Here is a 21,567-nt window from a genome sequence, read left to right as displayed (position 1 = left end):
CAGTAATAGTTCAATAGTAATATTTTCTGTCAATATGACTAACTACGGAGGCAGTTGAATGTATTATGAATTTATTAGGCATTTATAAGCTGCATAGCTTGATATTTTTCATGCAAATAGAAACCCTACAATTATGACACATAAGTATCTAATATAAATGAATAGTGTTGGTATGAACGTATACCTCAAAGATTTTATATTTCCCCCGCCATAAACAGTAATTAAAGGAAGTACCAAAGGGAGGATCATTTCAAGTGTCACATCACTATTACTACATGATTTGTTCAACGCATTTGATATATTACATTTAGAAATAAAATACAAATCACAAGGGCGTATGAGGCACAAATGTGTGTGCGCGCGTGTGCGTGCGACTGTGCTGCAGATTGGTACATCTCACAGTCTTCTCCACCTTGATCAGCAGCAGCCTGATTTCTTCTTCGGGGGTTCTTTCTGCAACACCAAGCTTCCCTCTTCTTGTCGTGTCTCCTCTCCCAACTGCTTTAGCGTCCTTGAAGCAACGCACACCAAATCAATGCTTGACTATTCACAGAGAGTCATTTCCCACAAGCAGAAGATGACAACACGCAAAAGAGACAACAGCCAAATCCACACTACACATACCAACAACAGCTTCTACGTTAAAGACCAGTCTGCATGTCTTACCTTGCCAGCGTTTCCATAGACAGAGTCACATTGTCACCTGTGGCAGCACTACACTCCATAAAGAGCATGCCGTACCCCTGTAAGAGTGACATCAATAATAGTATTGTACTTATGATGAATTATTTAAATCCTGCTTTGGTACACACCTCAATTTCAGCACCAGCTACAAAACTGTAAAATACCCATTTAGAACACATCCCTTACCACATGTTAATTCTACAGCCCAGTTGCCCAAATTCTGTCTGTTCAAGTTACAGTAACATTAACATACCGTTGCCAGGTTTTCCCCTTCATGAGTCTGAACCTCTCGTTCTAGATTAGCACAATCGGCCTTGTTCCCAAGGAGTATAACAATGACGTCATCTGGGGCCCCCTCCTACAAATTACAAAGTTAATGATAGTACAATAGATACCAATGGAAAAACAGTGAATCCTGCAAACAATTGTTTGTGTTGTTACATAGTTGTTCTTTGGTTATAAAATGAAAGGCATGATTTAAATGCCCCCTACCTGAACGCAGTTGACCCAGTAGCGGATGTCACAGAAGCTCTGAGAGGAAGTGATGTCATACATCAGCACTAGACCCTGGGCTCTGTGGAACACCTGCCTGGTGATACTGTGATACCTGGGGAAGACAGTAAATCATAAGATGTTACAACAGCCTAATATGAATGTAATTATATACTGACAAATAAAACACACACATGATGGGTTCAAATATGAAGAGGAACAGATTCTGTATCGAAGCATGATGTACAATGACCAACTGTGATGAACTTAGGGCTAAGAGAGTCACCTTTCTTGACCTGCAGTATCCCATAACTGTAAAGTCACTGGGCTGCCATCCACTGTCACAGGCTGTATACAGGTATCAATACCTGCTCAGAACAGATACAAACAAACATGAAACCAGACATGAATGAGCAGCACAGTAACATTGTACCAGGGTGTTTGTTTCTTCACACGATCTGGAAGGGCATGGTGCCAAACATACAAATAGGATAACGATACTCACCAATGGTAGCATAGTGGTCCATACAGAACTCGCCACTTTGGAAGCGCTTCATGAAGGAGGTTTTGCCCACACTGCTGTTTCCAACCATCACCACGTTGTAGGGGTTTGATCTAGAGCCATTGCTTCCTAAGGTACCTGGAGGCGGAGGATCAGAGAGACTGGTCTATTACAGTCACGATCACTTCTCTGATCTCACTCAAAGTCAAGTGGAGCAAAGCGCCTCAACAATGCATCTCCAGTAAATGACTACCAGGTCAATTCACGTCCTCAAGACTAACCTTATAACCCTGTGTACCCCCTCACTGCTGCCATTCAATTCTTACCAGATGTCTGTTTCTTCTTCTCTCTGGTGACCGGGCTCTTCTCCACACGCTCTGCCTTTTCTTGACCTCTTTTATTCCCATGGCCTGGCAGTGGAGCTGCAGCCACTTGTTCAGACCCCCCTCCACTCAAAGCAGTGCTTGAGGGAAGAACCTTAGACAAGTAGAAAACGTTATCTCTCAGAAATACAAGGATATGCTCATCTCTTCAACATGAAATGTGTGATACTGTTGTGTGTTCAATATCCTACATACTCTCTGGTACACACAGTTTGTAAAACATTTAAATGCAACAAATTAGACGTTTAACATACGTGCCTTCAGAAAGTATTCGCAGCCCTCAACTTTTTCCAGACTTTGTGTTACACCCTGAATTTAAAATAGAGCAGGTTGAAGTTTCTCTTCACCTTGGAGGACTATTGTGTTATTGAATGACTCAAAATCCTCTGTGATAGTTGAAGCATCTGACTCAAAGAATTGATCTGACAAACACCCAGAGCTGGGAAATGTGAAGGACTCAGCATGCTCATTTTACTGCCTCCTCTCTTCCTGTTTCTTCCACTCCTGTGCTATTGTGTCACTGGCTTAGACACAATACTCCATAATGTGAAAGTTGAATTATGTTTTTTTAGAAATGTTCACTGATTAATAAAAAATGAAAAGCTGAAGTGTCTTGAATCATTAACTATTCAACCCCTTTGTTATGGAAAGCATTTTTCTTGACCCATCGCTGCAACTCCCGTACGGACTCAGAAGATGCGAAGTTCGACATTGTAGTTACTGCACAATACTAACCTATATGACAGAGTGAAAAGAAGGAAGACTGTACAGAATAAAAAATATTCCAATAAGGCACTAAAGTAAAACTGTGATAAAATCATTTCTTTATGTCCTGAATACAAAGCGGAATGTTTGGGACAAATCAAACACAACATCACTGACTACTACTCTTCATATTTTCAAGCATGGTGGTGGTTGCATCATGTTATGGGTATACTTGTCATCGGAAAGGACTAAGGAGGTTTTTTTAGGATAAAAAGAAATGGAATAGAGCTAAGCACAAGCAAAACCCTAGAGGGAAAACCTGGTTCAGTCTGCTTTCCAACAGACACTTGGAGACAAATTCACTTTTCAGCCGGGACAATAACCTAAAACACAAGGCCAAACATACACTGGAGTTTCTTACCGAGACGACATTGAAATGTTACTGAGTGGCGTAGTTAAAGTTGACTTAAATTGGCTTGAAAATCTAATGGCAAGACTTGAAAATGGCTGTCTTGCAATGATCAACAACCAACTTGACAGAGCATGAAGAATTTTTAAAAGAATAATGTGCAAATATTGTACAATCCAGGTGTGCAAAGCTCATGCTGACCAGAACGTCTGCGTGTGCCATCGCACACATGTTGATTTGTCCACCCACACCAAACGCGATCAGGACACGCAGGTTGAAATATCAAAACGAACTCTGAACCAACTATATTAATTTGGGGACCGGTCAAAAAGCATTAAACATTTATTGCAATTTAGCTAGCTAGCTTGCTGTTGCTAGCTAATTTGTCCTGGGATAAACATTGGGTTGTTATTTTACCTGAAATGCAAAAGGTTCTCTACTCCGACAATTATTCTACAGATAAAATGGTAAGCAGAGTTCGTTTCTAGTAATCTCTCCTCCTTTAGGCTTCTTCAGAGGGGTTGTGTTAAATGTGGAAGACACATTTCAGTGGACTTTATATGATGGTTGGCGACCAACTTTAAGGTGCATTACCACCACCAACTGGCCTGTGGACCTCAGTTCATATTTCAATCACCCAGGTGGGTAAATGCTCCTAAAAATCGATGAGGAGATGGGAGAGGCAGGACTTTCAGCGCGTCAAGCCTCGCAAATAGAACCAAGTTCTATATTAGCGCCTGGCTACGCAGACGCGCGCGAGCAGTGTGGGTGCGGTGATTGAATAACAAGTATGTGTACATTTATTTTGCAACTTGTGCGCTGCAATATAAATGTACACATGTTATTCAATCACCACACTGCTCATGCGCGTCTTCGTAGCCAGGCGCTAATATAGAACTTGGTTCTATTTGTGAGGCTTGACGCGCTGCAAGTCCTGCGAGCGGTCTGGTCAGTAACCAGAAAGAGTCACAGCTGTAATCATTGCCAAAAGTGATTCTAAAATGTATTGACTCAGGGGTGTGAATACTTATGTAAATTAGATATTTCTGTATTTCATTTTCAATTTTCCCCCCCAAAAATCCTAAAACATGTTTTCACTTTGTCATTATGGTGTCTAGCCTGTAGATGGAGGAGGAAAAAAAATACCTATTTAATCCATTTTTAATTCAGGCTTTAACAACATGTGGAAAAAGTCAAGGGGTATAAATGCTTTCTGAAGGCACTGTATTTTGAAAGGTTAGTGCCGAGGTCAGACTTACAGCCTATGAACAATTTCCTAGTATATAAAAAAAAAACATTAGCAACCGAAACGTTGCTGGATAGAATCCCCGAGCGGACAAGGTAAAAATCTGTCATTCTGCCCCTAAACCAGGCAGTTAACCCACTATAGGCCGTCATTGTAAATAAGAATTTGTTCTTAACCAGGTTAAAAAATAAATCCAATGAGCCTACCAATAAACACATCAAATTCCTAGTTGTGACAATTATCTTTTCTTTATTATAACATTTTTCAAGAATGCTATGAGAATCATTTGTAAGGAATGCCACAGTACCTCTATGAATATTGTCTCCTTCTCTGTGCTCTTCCTCTCCTGTTGGTCCTCCAGACTGACAGCTTTAGCCCTGCACACGTCCGGATCTCCAATGGCTTCCTCTCTAACCTCTTCCCCTGTTACCTTTTCTCCTGTCTCCTGCTTTTCTTCCTCTGAGTGGAGTCCACCTGGTGTCCGACGGGTAGAGCCCATCTTTCTTCTCTTCCCTGTAGCTTTGGATTGATTAACATCCTTGTGAGATTGGGAACTCAGAGAGAGAGATAATTTCGAAGGAAGACTGGGGCTTGGTGTTGAAAGACGTTGTTCCATGTAAGCAGTTTGGGTGAGTCGATGAGAATCTATACAAACCATATCACCTGACTCTTGGGCTGCTAAACCACAGGGAGTTTGGTTGCTTTCGCTCTCAGCGGCTATTTTCACTTCTACCTCCTCCGCCTCTCTAACTTTAACTTCTACAAGCTCAGACCTTTCTAAGGCAGATTCTCCTTCTACTACTATGGTCTCTGTCACCTGCTCCACTGTCACCGTTTCTAGAATTTCCTCAAGCTCAGGCTTTATGCTAGACTCAATTTCTACTGCTATCATGACCGCGCCTACATCTTCTAGAACCTCTGTGTCTTTTTCTTTCTCATCCTCCTTTCCCTCTGTTCTCTCCTCTCCTTGTCTATCTCGAGGAGTCCTGCGAGTGGAACCCATCTTCCTTTTCCTCCGTGGGGCGCCTGCCGTTTCTTTCGGACCAAGAGAACTCTGCAGCGAGGGGGGATCTGGAGGGGAGTCGGTGCTTTCTCTTGATTCACAGAGTGTTACCTCCAATGATGTTTCTTCGTGTTGCAAACCAGAGACATAAGGATTTGAGTTCATTGTGTCATTGGACGGGTAGGACTCTACAGTGGGAAAATCAGGGTTGTGAAGAGTTTGGCTACTATCAGTCAACTCGGATTCACTTTGAAGAATGAGTTGTGTTGCCATGGATTCATCATTTATGATTGACTGTCTCTTACTTTCTATTTCGTTACCATCCATTCTTCCCTTTTGATTTAAAGTACTGACAGAACAGCTGAGGTCAGTCAGGACATACTCATCTCTTTTGTCTCCTTCGTTCTTCTCTTTACCAGCTCCATCCTTTGATTTCATCAACATTTCAAACTCCATGTCCTCTCCCTTGTCTTCTAACACCTCAGCTTTTTTTATTTCTTCTTGTTTTTCCTCTGTGCCCTCTTCTCTTTGTGCAGGATGCCTGCGAGTCGACCCCATCTTTCTCCTCCTGCTTGGAGAGGAACTCTGATTGGAGTCTGTGTTTGCTGCATTATCACCTTGGTCCTGAACCCTCTGCAGTAAGGGTGGTTTGAGAAATGAGTTGGTGCTTTCATCCGAGTATGAAGCTTGGACGAGTTGACTAGCAGAGATATTAGGATCAGTGCTCAAAGGCTCATCTATTTGGCAGGGCTCTGTTGTGAGAGTTGCTCCATCATACGTCACTTGGCTGCCAACACCCACTTCATTTACAAGCAGCACGTGATCACTAACTTCCCCCTCGCTGAATAAAATGACTGATGTGTCCAGTCCGTTTGTGGTATTGGAGTCAGTGTTTGCATCCTCCTCATTCCCTTGAATACTCTGCAGTAATAGTGGGTTGAGAATGAGAAAGGGGTTAGTGATTTCCACACATGGAGTATGGATGAGTTGACTAGGAGAGATATTGGGCTCAGTGCTCAAGATGACATCTGAATCTATTGTAAGAGCATGATTATATACTATTTGGCTGCTGTCACTCACTTCAGAATCATTCCCAAGCAACGTATAAACTTCCTCCTCGCTGAGAAAAGGGTCTCCTGATTGGAGGTCTTCAGTGTTGGACTGGAACAATGGGTCAACTATGTGGGCCATGCTTGCTTCACTGTTGCTCTCAGTTTCTATAAATACAGTGGCTCTGTTGTCTTTGTTATACAATTGATCCTCAATACCAAATGAATAGATGACATGGTCAAAAGGGGTTGGTTCAATCAGAACATCTTCTCCTTTCTCATCATCTGCTCTATGCTCCGGTTCCAATAACAGAGACTTTTCCAATGTTTTAACACCGAATCCTTCCACTGTTCCCATGTCCCACTCTAACTGCTCTCCTATCTCTTCTATGTTTTCTGTGTCTTCCTCTGTTTGTAAATTCTCCTTTCCCATCTGCTCGCCTTCCTTCTCGTCTCCACTGGCGCTGCCTTTAGGCTCCATAGACATTTCACACTCAGTCTCTTCGATGCCACACACTTGTTCTTTTCCCATGATGACCTCTTCACCCTCACCATAAAGATACCGATATTTACGTATCTTACTCTCTCCATGTTCTTCCACCCTGCGCGAGGAACCCATCTTTCTTCTCCCTGGAAAGTTGGATCCTGTGTGAGCACGTTCGTCATGACCCAAAAAGCTGTCTGAGGGGGTTGATTTTAAAAAGGAGATAATATCCTCACGTCGCTCAGGTTGATAGCTTTCTACATTGTCTAGTTGTCTAAAATGAGGTCTATATGCCAGTACTATATTTTCTTCAACTATCAGATCAACAAGGTCCTCTGCTTCATCTCTTTGGTGCAATGCTTCCTGATTGCCTGGTCCAATAGAGTTAAAATCATCTTGGACTTTGGACTCATTTAGAGCAGGTTGAAGTTCCTCTTCACCTTCTCCACTTTGGAGGACTATTGTGTTATTGAATGACTCAAAATCTTCTGTGATGGTTGAAGCATCTGACTCAAGGAATTGATCTGATGAATGCCTAGAGCTGTTTAATGTGGAGGGCTCCGCCTCAGCATGCTCACGTTCCTGCCTCTCCTCTTCCTGTTTCTTCCAGTCCTCTGCTTTGGGTTCAGCAGTGAATCCGTGAACAGCTTGCAATGCAAGGTCAAGAGACAGATGGGGGAGTGAGTCGGTTCGAGGAGTATCTTGAAGCATTTCACTGCTATAACTAGCCACAGCTTCACTACTAGGTTCAGTAACCTCACCAACTTCCTCTTTACATCGGTCATCTGATTGGTCGGGTGTGTTAGAAGCAAACAAAAACTCACGTTGACTTCTGCTCTCAGTGTCCATTTCAATTTTGTTTGGTCCCAGGAGCCCTTCAGTGTTGCTGTGGGACTCAAATTCCACAACGGATGCCTGAAGTTCTAAGGATGTTTCGGTGTCTCCAGTTTCGTCATGTTGTTTCTCCCCAAAGTATGTCTCTTCTCGGTTGCCTTTATTCCTACGAGTAGACCCCATTTTCTTCCTCTTCCCTGCGGTGTCAGGTGATTGCAGAAGATCTGGGTTTCCAGGTTGAGACAGCTGTGACTCTGCGAGGTCATTTAGTGATGGATTAACATCTTCCATGAATTGTGGTGTTTTTGAATATAAGCCTTTCGATGAGAAAAGGTCTGTTTGTATGGTTAATGAAACCGAATCAGCCCCATCTCCTTTCCTTTGCCCTGACGACATTTCGGACTCATCGTTCTTAGTCTCATTTTCATCTTGATTCCGAGGGCGTCTTCGTGATGACCCCATTTTCACTTTTCTTGATTTCTTGTCAGACATGGTTCTTCCTAGATCACCACACAGACGGTAGGTTGTTAATCCTTAAACCTTGCTGGAATTAAAAAGGCTTCCAGTTACCATATGCTCTTTGCATCTTTTACACAACACAATTACTTATTGTGAAGGCACCACACATGTTTAGGCACTAAGATGTTTAAGCCGACAGTCCCAGTTATGTAACTAATGCATAACTAAACGCACAAATGTTATCTGAAAAATAATTTAACTCAAGGCCAAGATTAGACACGATATTCACAAAAGCTAAGGTGAATACACATTTACATTAAATGCACCAACTAATAAACAGTGGGGTTTTCAATTACATGTAAGTTATGCAAACAATAGGTTTGCAAATACCCCCCCCCATTTTAAACACTGTATGATGAATAATTTCCTGTTTCCAGTGTCAACAACACCCCAGAGAGTGTCACACAGAACAGTCTCTCTAGACATCCGCATTGCCTCACGACTTTCAACTGCTCCGGCTTAATGCCCAGGATCTGGTTTGAGGTTACACATTACACTAATCAGAAAACATTTTAAAAATGCAGATCAAACTAACTACTCACAATTCAAATGTCCATTTTAAAAAAGTGGAGATTTGCAGACATCAGTAAAAGTAGATGCTGGTGTTTTCATTGCTGAAACCATGTCATCACAAATGTGTTTAAAGAATTGTAGTCATTAGTGTAATACCTAACCTTTTGAAGAAATTCCAATGCAAATTAACCCGACATGACATACGCCTTCCTCCAACAACCATAATACTTTATGTACTCACCTCCAGAATCCACGTGTGACTTCTACCTTCAGATGAGATGTTCAGGAAATCCTTTAAAACTCCTCCAAAAACACTGTATGATGTCAAGTCCTAGCTAGTATAGCATGCCAGGTTTAACTCTTCTGTTGAAACCGTTTCCGATTTCAGCAACTGTGACCAAAGACTTCCTGTGCAATTGAGACTAGCTCTTATGTCGAAACAAACTGAACTGCGCAAACATCCTTGTACAAAAGGGATCCTTCCGGAAACTGCTAAACTAATAGCTTTGAGGCAGTTCTGGTCATGAGAACTTCACTGTGAATACGTTATGGCGAAGTAAAAAAACAAAACATGAAAATTTCTTACTGTTACCAACCAATAGTGATGTATTTACACAACATCACACACATGGGCCTATTACCCTTCATGGTTTAACTGGCGTTATGATTACAGTAAATCCTGGATGGGTGAAATCAGTATCAGTATATCAGTCCGATTTTCTTTTAACCAAATACAGCTCTGAATTAGCAGTGGTCATTGTTTCCCAGCCCTATTTCATTATGACTTAAGGGTTAAGGGATTGCAAGTTATCCAACTTTGAATAAATCAAAAAGATATACATTTGCAATGCAGACGGAATTACCCAAATCATTCAATCGGTGACTCAGTCACACAAATTTCCATCAACCTGAGTCACACAAATTTCCATCTTAAGAACAATTTAATGACTAAGCTTTGATTTACACATCAATCCTTCCATCTCCCATCCAAGAATGTAGCATTCAGTGAGTCACAATCAAAAGTGAATGAAACATAACTCAAAAAAATCCAAAAAGTTATGCCCAGGGAAACCTGTTACCAAATGTTTAATTCAATCACTTCAAACAGTTTAACAGAAACAGGTACAAAGTAGTTGAGTTACCACATTCTATTCAACATGCAGTGTGACAGCTACTTCCTGTATGAAGTATTTACTTCAGAATTTATGGGGGAAATAATTGCCAAGTGGACTGAAAACATTTTCTAAATCAATCCTTTAACTAATTTGACAATGCGTCATGTAAATTTAAACAAATTAAAACAGGACACATTTGGTACAATAAAGACAGTAATTTGTGAATGATACAGTTTGCAAAGACGGAATTGTTTCAAAGATGGACAGACACGGCCGTTTCACTTCATACAAAGGAAGAAAGAAAAAACAAATCTAAAAGATTCTTTAAAAATGAAACGCACTCATCCAAAACCTGATTCAATACAAGAGACATCCTCGGGGTTGGACTTAGACTTCAGACTGTCACTCACTTTCTCTCCGCGGTCCTAGAGCGGCTGGGGGAAAAACGAGGATCTGTCAGAAACAATAATAACTTGCACTACAATCCAATGCCGACAGCCCTACAAATACAGTGGGGCCCGAAATTATTGACACCCTTGATAAAGACAAGCAAAAATGACTGCGTAAAGACATTTTACATTTAGAAGATGCTCTTATCCAGAGCGACGTCCAGTAGTGTGCATACTAGGGCTGACCCAATTTAGTCGACTTCGCGATTGTTTGGTCAAAAACTGTTGGTCGACCGAGATTTCTGTAGTCGAGCAGTCAAATAGATTTTTTGTTGCTATGTGCATAACAGCGAGGTTAACCAGCATATTGGTGTTGAACTATTTTATTATTTTACTAGGCAAATCAGTTAAGAACAATGACGGCCTAGGAACGGTGGGTTAACTGCCTTGTTCAGGGGCAGAACGACAGATTTGTACCTTGTCAGCTCGGGGATTTGATCTTTCGGTTACAAGTCCAATGCTCTAACCACTAGGCTACCTGCCGCCTAACAATGTGGCGGAGGCAGCAGTGGAGTAAAAAGACAAGGAAACAGCCCTTGCCTTAATTGTCTAAGAAAATTGAGGAGAGAAGACACCAACTTAATTATGTCCATAATCAATAGCCTCTTATAGTAGTGGCCCTGTATAACCACCATCGAGTTGTAGGCCTAAGAGCGCTTCCTGTTTAGTCTTAATACCGTAACTTACATAGGCCTATATATCGAAATATAGGCCTATATAGCAATCATTTATTCGTTAATTTCATCACATAGCATACGAGCCATTCATGCATTTGCTTTAAAATGAAATAAAAAGGGAGCTTTGGATAATTAGCCTAAACAATAAATAAACCGCAATTCACGCAACTGTTTTTAGTCGCTGCTGTAATAAAGGCTTAAAAAAAATATTTATATATATATTTTTTTATTATATTTTCTTGTTCGAACAGACTGGAACATTTATAATTTATTTAATGTTGTTTACACGGTTCCAAATGGTCTGAAGAAATAGATTAATCTAACAGCACCTGTTTGGCAAACAAAACACACGCAGCACTTGCTCCTACACCGTAATTTTTCTTGATTTCCAGTAGTTTCTACAACTACGTCAAATGTCTTTCATACCTCAACTTCCTCTTTCCCTCCTGAGCAACCAGTAAACATTTGCGCTTCAAGTTCCCCCCCCCGCGTCCTCCGCATCCATTTTGCTATTACATGTTACGGTGTTCGGACTTTGTTATAACTAATTTATTGATGATATGCTATAGGCAAGGCCCTATTGGTGACATGCATGCAATGCATACATGTTTCACGTAAAGAGAGCAAGAGTTAAGGGAATATGGAATATTTTTCCTAAACAAATTAGCTATTTGGGTAACAGAACTTTTCAGTCAGAAACAAGAAACGAACTTGCTCTAATTATGTTGCAGCTTCAGCATGGACAACACTGCTTGTTGAGTGCCTGTGACGTTCGCCAGTCACAGGCACTCACTGCTATTTCATTATTTTTTTTACACAGCGTGGCCATTCTAACACATTGGGTTTTTGGCTAAAATGTCCTGGTACTGGGTAAAGTTCATGATGCTCTTGAATGGCCATCTTAGTCTCCGGACTTGAAACTAGAGGTCGACCGATTAATCGGAATGACTACCTGTTACGCGAGGGCAGCAAGAAGCCAAGGTAAGTTGCTAGCTAGCATTAAACTTACCTTAAAAAACAATCAATCTTAACTACACATGGTTGATGATATTACTAGTTTATCTAGCGTGTCCTGCGTTGCATATAATCGATGCGGTGCCTGTTAATTTCTCATTGAATCACAGCCTACTTCGACAAACGGGTGATGATTGAACAAGCACAGGCTCGTATTTCTGTGTGTTATTATGTTATAATTAAGTATATGATTTGATAGAGCAGTCTGACTGAGCGATGGTAGGCACCAGCAGGCTCGTAGGCATTCATTCAAACAGCACTTTCGTGCGTTTTCCAGCAGCTCTTCGCAATGCTTCAAGCCTATCAACTCCCGAGATTAGGGTGTAACCGATGTGAAATGGCTAGCTAGTTAGCAGGGTGCGCGCTAATAGCGTTTCAAACGTCACTCGCTCTGAGACTTGGAGTAGTTGTTCCCCTTGCTCTGCATGGGTAACGCTGCTTCGAGGGTGGCTGTTGTCGATGTGTTCCTGGTTCGAGCCCAGGTAGGAGCGAGCAGGGGGACGGAAGCTATACTGTTACACTGGCAATACTAAAGTGCCTATAAGAACATCCAACAGTCAAAGGTTAATGAAATACAAATGGTATAGAGAGAAATAGTCCTATAATAACTACAACCTAAAACTTCTTACCTGGGAATATTGAAGACTCATGTTAAAAGGAACCACCAGCTTTCATATGTTCTCATGTTCTGAGCAAGGAACTTAAACGTTAGCTTTCTTACATGGCACATATTGCACTTTTACTTTCTTCTCCAACACTTTGTTTTTGCATTATTTAAACCAAATTGAACATGTTTCATTATTTATTTGAGGCTAAATTGATTTTATTGATGTATTATATTAAAATAAGTGTTCATTCAGTATTGTTGTAATTGTCATTATTACAAATACATGTTTTAATTTCGATTTTAAAATCGACCGATTAATCGGTATCGGCCTTTTTTGGGCCCTCCAATAATCGGTATCGACGTTTAAAAATCATAATCGGTCGACCTCTACTTGAAACCCATTGAAAACCTGTAGTTTGAATTGCAGAGTGCAGTCCATAAGAGCAAACAAAGGCTCTGGAAGGACTCTGTATGTAGGAACGGTCTAAGATTCCTTCTAACGTGTTAACCAACTCATAAAACATTTCTGAAAAAGGCTCAGTGGCATCATCCTCACTAGGTGAGGTATTGAAAAGAAATTAAAACAGGGGTGTCGATAATAGGCAAATGTTTTATTACTTGTTAAACAAAATGTATTTATGCGCAATTTTATTAATATAATTTACAACAATGTTAGAGCATAGTGCTTCAAAATTATTGTAGTCATTTTTGTGCATCGTCATCAAGGGTGTCAATAACTACACTACACACACTATAACTACCACTACACATATAGGAAGACGCCTGTGGATACACAAAGACAAGAAACAGATGCCATTAACGTCATGAACACACACTTACCTCCGGGACCTTGAGAAGGATCTTGAAGGTTTATGGTTCCTGTCTCTGGAGATAGACCTATCTCTTCTTCGGTCTCGAGACAGAGACCTAGAGAAGAACAAGTCAATTAGAGTGTGTTTCCGATGTACCGGTACTCGCATGTAATATCAGAAATATTACATTTGAACAATGGTCACTTAAAGCTATAGAGCATCAATTAGTATCGACAACGTCTGAACCATGTATAAACATTTTATAACAGTCGGAAGTGGGTTCTTTAGATTGGTAGGGCCGAACATTTTTGTAGTAACATATGAAAAGGTACTACGGTATTCTAAAATGTTGGTATCATAAGTACCATGTTTTGGGACCGTGATATAACCGGTATACTGTGCAACACTATTAGACAGGAAATAATTCCTTTGTCTAGATAGGCTCAGAAATGTGACAAGTCACTCAGCAAATGTAGCATCTGAAACCTGACACTTCAGGTCAGCCCCGCTGGTAGAGCAGGAGTGGAGAGATTGGGCTTTTTTGCACTATAAGACACGGGACCCGACAATATATATAAAGCGCTTTGTACACCAAAACACCCAGCCCAGAACCACTCAAAGTCCCCCAAACAGGGAACTTAATGTTAAGATGTAAAAATGTTTTTAACCAAAACTATTGCTGATGGTGAACTTGAACAATCAAAATCAGATCTATAGTAAGCCCTGTTCAGGAGGTATAGCCAGATAAGTGTTGATTCCAGTAAAACACCATTTAACATTCGCAGAGACGACAACCTAGCAAAGCACAGGTTCTCACTCAACTAATAAAGCCTAATATCACGCAAGACATTTTAGCATTTGAATGCTGAAGGTGCCGAGCAGATGTGCACGACCAGGAACAGGCCGACTAACTCACGTTGGCCAGCACGCAAAGTTGGGCACAGTGCAGTTCGACTAGGCTACTGATATTGCCCGGGGTTGTTCGGCATGCAAAATGACTTGTAGATCAATGACTGGCAACAGTTACATGCAGTTTGCCACTAAAGGAGAGGACGTGCTAGTGGTCAGTCACAAAAGATGAGGTATTTTCAGAAGGTAGAAAGAATGTAATATGAACTTGTATTTTAAAAATCAGGGACCGGTGCAGATTGGTGAATCTTTACATCCCTACTAGTTAGATAGCTACCACAGAACTGTTAAGACGTGGAGGCTGGGCAAAGAGGGCACACTAAGGAGAATGTAGTAGAGGCATTTAGGCTCACCTGCTGCGACTGCGGCTAATGCTCCTCCTCCTAGGAGAGCTGGACGGAGAAGGGAAAACAGTTTCAATACAGGGTATTATTGCATCAATAACACCTGTCAAACATGACATTCCTTACTCCTGAAGAAGCATCATTACACAATACCACACACAGCCCTCCTCTTTCTGCAGACGGGACAGATCAGGGGATCCCTCTGCACCCCTGTTAGAGGACAGAATGCCTGGACAACCAACTGAGGTCAAAATGAGACCTCTTATAAAACTCAGGAGAACGGGGAAGTTTAAATGAACACAAGCATATAAACAAAGTGAGACAATGAATTAGAAGCTATAAAATACAAGTATGCAGACTTAAAAGCTACATACCTGTACTATTTGTTGTACAAACGTACAAAGGGCACATTTCTTAAATCACTACCAATATTGGACCTCATAAATGGTAATACACAGTTAATGCTAACCAGGGCAGCTCCAAGACCCCACAACTTTTGAGTTTCAGGACAAAAGCTTTTTATTTGTAATCTATGAGAGGGAGATTCTAAATGATAATAATCGTACTCAAAAGTTGTTTGAAACTAAATTCAAGCCACAATTTCTATGACTGCCAATTGCATATTGTCAAGCAGCTGTTAAACCAAACCTGTGGTAAGCATGACACTACAAAAAGCAGGAGAAAAGCAACTTACTATTTTTGGGGGTTTGGACACAAGATAGAAATGACGCAAGGAAGCCACACTGATGGCGAGGGAGGTAGAATTTGCAGAGAGGATTTGCCACATGTTGCAAATGTTGGAGTTATGGAGTTGGTTGGCTGGAGGGGGTACAGTAGTTGTAGATTTTCCCTGTCTTTGTGTGGTTAGCCGGGGCCTGCTGTGCTGCTTGTAGGTAGTTGTGTTGATAATTGGGGAAAGTAGTTAAATCGCTGACTGGTCAGAATTGTGAGGTGGGCTGCGACGCTGACGATTGGGTTAAGGTTGGAGGAGGAGGAAGCTGAGAGCTGCATGCTCAGGAACCAATAGGCTGGAGCGGAACATGACGACTGGCCATGCCTGGGTCAAGTGACACGGCACCAGCGAAGCTGATTGGGTGGGGCACAGTGCTGGCGCTGGTCAGTGGTCACATGATGCTGTAAGAGGACTAGTTGACTGACTGTCTCAGAGGGTGGTGAGAAGAGGCATGGTGATGACTCTGCAACGGGGTTCATTTTTATTAATATAGATCGATGGCAAAAAACGAAACTGAGAAAATGAAACAAAACTGACATCCAGATAGCAATTAAATGATCAAACAAGTGCCCCCTTTTTCCGAAATTTGATGGGTGATAAATGTTTATCTTAAAGAATTTACCTTAAAAAATGTATTGCCCAGATCAACAAATGATGCCTGAAATAAACCTTTCAAAATCACCTAAATTTTGACCTGAAAAAAAGACCCAATCCCTCAGATGAGTAAATGATCCTTTTCCAACTCTGATTGTGTCCATAGTAAAAATGTTATAATGTATCACAGCACTAACCAACCTACAGACAGTGCAGGTGTGTGTGTGTGTGTGTGTGTGTGTCTACCTGCCAAATCCAGCCCACTAAATTGAAATGATAGGACATATGATACAATTGGAAGGGATGGAAGGGAGGGTGTGGGGTTGACTGGCAAGGTAGGTAGGTTATAAACACTTGTTGGCCTACACGTTAAAGATAAGTGAGAATAAATCTAGGTGAAAGGTGATGTATCATACCGGCGTCTGACAGGCGGGCTCCCACGGCGCCTGCTGCTGTAGTCATCACGTCCAGGACGACGGCTCCAGGAGGGTGGAGGTCCGCGGCTCCTCGAGCGTTTCTCACCATTGGACAACTCAACTCTCACTCTGCAGCCAGACAGAGTCCTGTTCACATACATTAATTGCAGAAGAATACTAGTTAGACTGGAATATGGCATATGACTCACTGTTTTGCTCAAGTGATTAACTGAATTTCACATTCTTGGTGGACAAGAATGTATTTAAGTAGTGGCTTACCTCCCATCCAATTCTCTCACAGCATCAGTTGCATCTCTTGGGTCCTCAAACTCGACAAAGGCAAAGCCTGGTGGGTTCCTCGCCACCCACACACTACGCAGAGGGCCATAGTACCCAAACGCCCTCTCCAACTCAGTCTTGTTTCCACTGTTGCCCAAGTTCCCAACATATACCTTACAATCAAGAGGACAATCTCTGAGATGAGCAGGTTCTAAGAGTGAAAGGAAAGAGGAAAATAAGATACCACAAGTACTACATCCAGTCATTCACAATTACATTCATTAGAATTGTTCTAATTCACATCACTCCCATCGACATAATTTGTGACAACGCTGTGTTAAGTGGCCAAACGCCCCTAATTAAGCTAATAGTTTTTACTTTTTTACATATAAGAAATGAGACCGGAATACACGCTGGGTGCATATCACGTTAGGTAATTACCTCCCATCTCGAAGGATCCTTGTTTCCGTTGAAGGGTTGACAAAAAAATATAAATCTGGAAGAAAGGAGGGAGACTTGATTAGCATTGATTAGTTAACTATATTGTTAGCTATCAAGTTAACGTGCTTAGCTAGCTACCAACAACGCGATTGTTTAAATGGAACTTAATACGATCGCTAGTTATTTACATCTTTAAGTAACAAGTGCATGGATAAATACATTCATAAATTAGACAGCAAAAACATGTATTGTATTAATCTAGCAGTGCTGCTCATTGTTAGCTTCCATTAGCTAATATTAGCAGTGGAGGAGCATCGCGGTTAGCTTAGCAAGATGCTGGCTTTTGTTGACGGTTCAAACGAACTATTCGACTAAAGCAAAACAATTTTACAGTGAATGATGTTGTTAAATCGTAAACGGTTTTCATTCCCACATCCATTAATCACAATTGTACTCGTTATATCTGCGCCAAAGTCTCCCAACACGGATCAGACTAATCTTACCTGCGAACAGCAGTCTCCACACGGTGTTCGAAAATGGCGTTGAAATGAAAGAAATAATCTAGACAGCTCGGGGTCAGTAAAGTGGTTTACCGGTGGCCTATCGCCGTCTACTGGAGTGGAGTATTATGACTACCTGACCAAGTATATTTTTCTTAAAAAAAAAAAGCTGTGTCGAGACCAGATACCTAAATAACATGTATTTATTTATACAATGGTTCTTCTTAAGCATACATTGCAGGGTACGTAATATATAGTTTATCCAGCATGGTGTATAATTAAGCAAAACGGCAAGAGGAGGTGTGGTATATGGCCAATATACTGTACCACGGCTAAGGGCTGTTCTTATGTACCACGCAACGCGGAGTGCCTGGACACAGCACTTAGCCATGGTATATTGTCCATATATCACAAAACCCCGAGGTGCCTTATTGCTATAATAAATTGTTTACCAACGTTGCCAGCCAATCAGCATTCAGGACTCAAACCACCAAGTCTATAATTAATCAATAAGGCCCGAGGGGGTGTGCTATTAGATAGAACGTCGCTAACCACCTCCGTGTCACCGGCTTCATTACCAAATACATTGCAGACATTATCCCCACAGTGAAGATTCGCTGCTTTCCCAATCAAAAGCCCTGGATTAAAATTGAGGATTAGTGCTAAACTAAAGGACAGGGCTACCACTCACAGGGCTATCGTAGTCAACCCTGAAGTAACGGCTGAGGACACGAACCTACACGTCCTGCTACGACGTCCTCAGAGCCATCAAACAAGTAAAGGGACAATATAGGAACAAGGTGGAATCCTATTAAGCAGGCTCTGACGCCTGCTGATTGTGGCAGGGGCTACAGTCCATTATAGATTACTAAGGAAGACCCAGCCATGATCTGCCCAACGATGCCTCTCTACCAGACAAACTCAATGCATTTTATGTAGGCTTTGACAAAAAGAACACCTAGCTGTGCATGAGCGACCCTGCTGACCCAGGGGACTGCGTGATCTTGCTCTCTGAGGCCGACGTGACTAAGGTTTTTAATCAGGTCAACACTCGTAACGCTGCGGGCTGGACGGAATTCTGCGTTCTCAGAGCAGGTGCAGAACAGCTGGCAGGCATATTCACGGTCATTTGCATCCTCTCCTTTTCCCAGTCTGTAATCCCCACATGTTTCAAGATGACCACCATCCTTCCTAAGGCCACCTGCCACAATGACTACTGCCCTGTAGCACTCACATCTGTAATCATCAAGTAAGATGGAGCCGACAGATATGGCAGCTCTGCTTCTAACTCCTAAGCAACCTTTACAAGCATTTTGCTACACCCGCAATAACATCTGCTAAATATGTGTATGTGACCAATAAAAATGAATTTGATTAGATTTGCATTGAAAGGCGGGTTATGGCACACACCAACTCCATCATCCCAGACACGCTCGACCCATTACAATTTGCATACCACCCCAACAGATCCATAGACGACACAATCTCAATTGCACACTACTCTGTCCTCACCCACCTAGATAAGAGGAATACCTATTTGAGAATGCTGTTCATTGACAGCTCAGTGTTCAACACGTCAACAAGCTTGGGACCCTGGACTGAACACCTCCCTCTGCGACTGGATCCTGGACTTCCTGACGGGCGGACCCCAGGTGGTGAGGGTAGGCAGCATCATCTCTGCCATGCTGACCCTTAACATGGGGGCCCCACAGGGGTATGTGCTTAGTCCCCTCCTGCACTCGATGTTCACCCACGACTGCGTGGCCACGCACGACTCCAGCACCATCTTCAAGTTTGCTGACGACGCAACGGTGGTAGGCCTGATCACCGGTGACGATGGCACCGCCTACAGGGAAGATGTCAGTGACCTGGCACTGTGGTGGACTGTGGACAACAACTTCTCCCTCAGACCAAGGAGCTGATTGTGGACTACTGCAGCCCTGTCCATCGACAGGGCTCTTGGATCAAGAGCCTCATGTTCCTCGGCGTCCAAATCACTAAGGACATAAAATGGTCCACACACACGCAAACATTTGTGAAGAAGGCGCAACATCTTCCCCTCAAGAGGTTGAAAAGAGTTCTACAGCTGCACCATTGAGAGCATTTTGACTGGCTGCATCACTGCTTGGTATGGCAACTGCATTGCCCTCAATTGCATGGCGCTACAGAGGGTGGTGCGGACAGCCCAGTACATCACTTGTGCCGAGCTCCCTGCCATCCAGGGCCTCTATATCAGGCCCGGAAAATTGTTGAAGACTCTAGCCACCCAAGCCATTGACTGTTCTCTCTGTTTCTGCACGGCAAGCGGAACCGGAGCGCCAAGTCTGACACCAACATGTTCTTGAACAGCTTGTTCCCAAGCCATAAGACTGTTAAATAGCCAACAAAATGGCTACACAGACAATCTGCACTTATCCTTCTATAAAAAATAGTTTTTTTTGCACTGTCTCTATGCACACTCTACACACTCAATTAGACTCACTCGTACTGACACTCCAACACATTCACACTCACACACACACACTTAATTTGCTCACACACACATAACACGCACACACATTCATACTGACTCTACACACATGCACACACACTCACATACAATCATCATATACTCTGCTGCTACTCTGTTTATCATATACAATATCCTAATGCTTAGTCAGCTTACCCCTATACATATCTAAACCTACCACTCCAGTTTCCCTGCACATTATAAATATGGTATTGGCACTTATTTTTTTTTCTCGTGTGTTTTTGTTCTACTTGACTTTTGTATACATTTTTTTATAGGTCCACTGATATTGATTACTGCATTGTTGGGAAAGAGCAAGCAAGAAAGGCATTGTACTTGTATGTGCACGTGACAATAAAAACTTGAAACTTGAAACACCATGGTAGACCTACACTGTTAAAATTGAAAGACTCAAAACACCATCAAAAGTAGTGCACTTTTGCTGAGATCTGGTGTTTGGAGTGTGTTTGAATGTAAAACCAATGTAAGTGTTATAATACACTGAATGTATTTCAAAACAGAATGGAAGTATTCTGAGCCACCCAAAGTGGTTCTTCAATCTGAATAGTTGTGTTTCTAACAGAGTGTTGTGAAAACACTTTTTGGTGTTTCAGTGCATGTAAAAGGTAGCATCCAAACACAAAATGTTTTGGCAGACTGTGTCTCTCATATAATCAAATGTTTCTAAATTGCAAAGGGTTTACAGCATAAATATTGATTATACATATAAACTGAATTTTCTGGTAAGATTTTAATTAACATTTAAAGAAGACACTGGGAAATGAATACTTTCCTATGGTAGACTTTGGCACTAATTATAGACCTGCTGTTGCCAGGCAACTTTGTGAGATTATAAATAATGTTACAATCAAAATGTTTAGGGTTGTGTAAATTATAGCAGAGGTAACATGTATAAGGTGACTGGTATTCATGTGAGAAGGTGGATGTGAACCCAGGTCTGTTGCTTGTCAAAACACTGCCAGTCTTCAGGAGTAAACCATTGTGCAGAACCACCCTTGTTACACTGATCACATTGGGCCCGATTCAGACTTAAGATGAGTAGGCTTTATTGTTTATTTTTGAAACCCCTTTTTCTCCCCAATTTCGTGCTATCCAATTGGTAGTTACAGTCTTGTCTCATCGCTGCAACTCCCGTACGGACTCGGGAGAGGCAAAGGTCGAGAGCCGTGCATCCTCTGAAACACAACCCAACCACTCGATTTCGTCTCTGCGTTATATTGGCATCGAACATGTCACCCTCCCTAGGAGAGGGGGTGACCTTGATAATTTATTGTTGAAACGAGAAGCTGCCTGGATCTTTCATTAAAAGACACTTGCTCCCTTC

At 41.9% G+C, this 21,567-nt stretch overlaps 2 protein-coding genes across 5 annotated transcripts; both read right to left on the bottom strand.

Moving 5' to 3' along the window:
* Positions 1-54: 54 nt before the first annotated feature.
* LOC111963979 (uncharacterized) lies at positions 55-9,333 on the bottom strand. Of its 4 annotated transcripts, XM_023987631.1 has the most exons (10): positions 9,065-9,333; positions 6,505-8,335; positions 4,729-6,345; positions 2,005-2,155; positions 1,682-1,816; positions 1,463-1,544; positions 1,177-1,291; positions 938-1,042; positions 667-743; positions 55-511 (listed from the first exon to the last, which is right to left on the bottom strand). In XM_023987631.1, the coding sequence occupies exons 2-10, from the start codon at positions 8,281-8,283 to the stop codon at positions 418-420; spliced, it is 4,155 nt and encodes a 1,384-aa protein (XP_023843399.1). In that variant the 5' UTR covers positions 8,284-8,335; positions 9,065-9,333; the 3' UTR covers positions 55-417. The 4 variants fall into 4 exon arrangements, with proteins under 4 accessions (XP_023843399.1, XP_023843373.1, XP_023843391.1 ...); XM_023987605.1 differs by having other exon boundaries at positions 4,729-8,335; XM_023987623.1 differs by having other exon boundaries at positions 4,729-8,291.
* A 559-nt stretch (positions 9,334-9,892) lies between these two features.
* LOC111963974 (serine/arginine-rich splicing factor 3) lies at positions 9,893-17,795 on the bottom strand. Its single transcript, XM_023987593.2, has 7 exons — positions 17,717-17,795; positions 17,214-17,268; positions 16,773-16,983; positions 16,494-16,640; positions 14,760-14,798; positions 13,526-13,612; positions 9,893-10,372 (listed from the first exon to the last, which is right to left on the bottom strand). The coding sequence occupies exons 2-7, from the start codon at positions 17,218-17,220 to the stop codon at positions 10,345-10,347; spliced, it is 519 nt and encodes a 172-aa protein (XP_023843361.1). The 5' UTR covers positions 17,221-17,268; positions 17,717-17,795; the 3' UTR covers positions 9,893-10,344.
* Positions 17,796-21,567: the final 3,772 nt, after the last annotated feature.

Source organism: Salvelinus sp. IW2-2015, linkage group LG1 (genome assembly GCF_002910315.2).
Source record: "Salvelinus sp. IW2-2015 linkage group LG1, ASM291031v2, whole genome shotgun sequence".
NCBI lineage: Eukaryota > Metazoa > Chordata > Actinopteri > Salmoniformes > Salmonidae > Salvelinus > Salvelinus sp. IW2-2015.
This window is presented reverse-complemented; position numbering and strand designations above follow the sequence as displayed.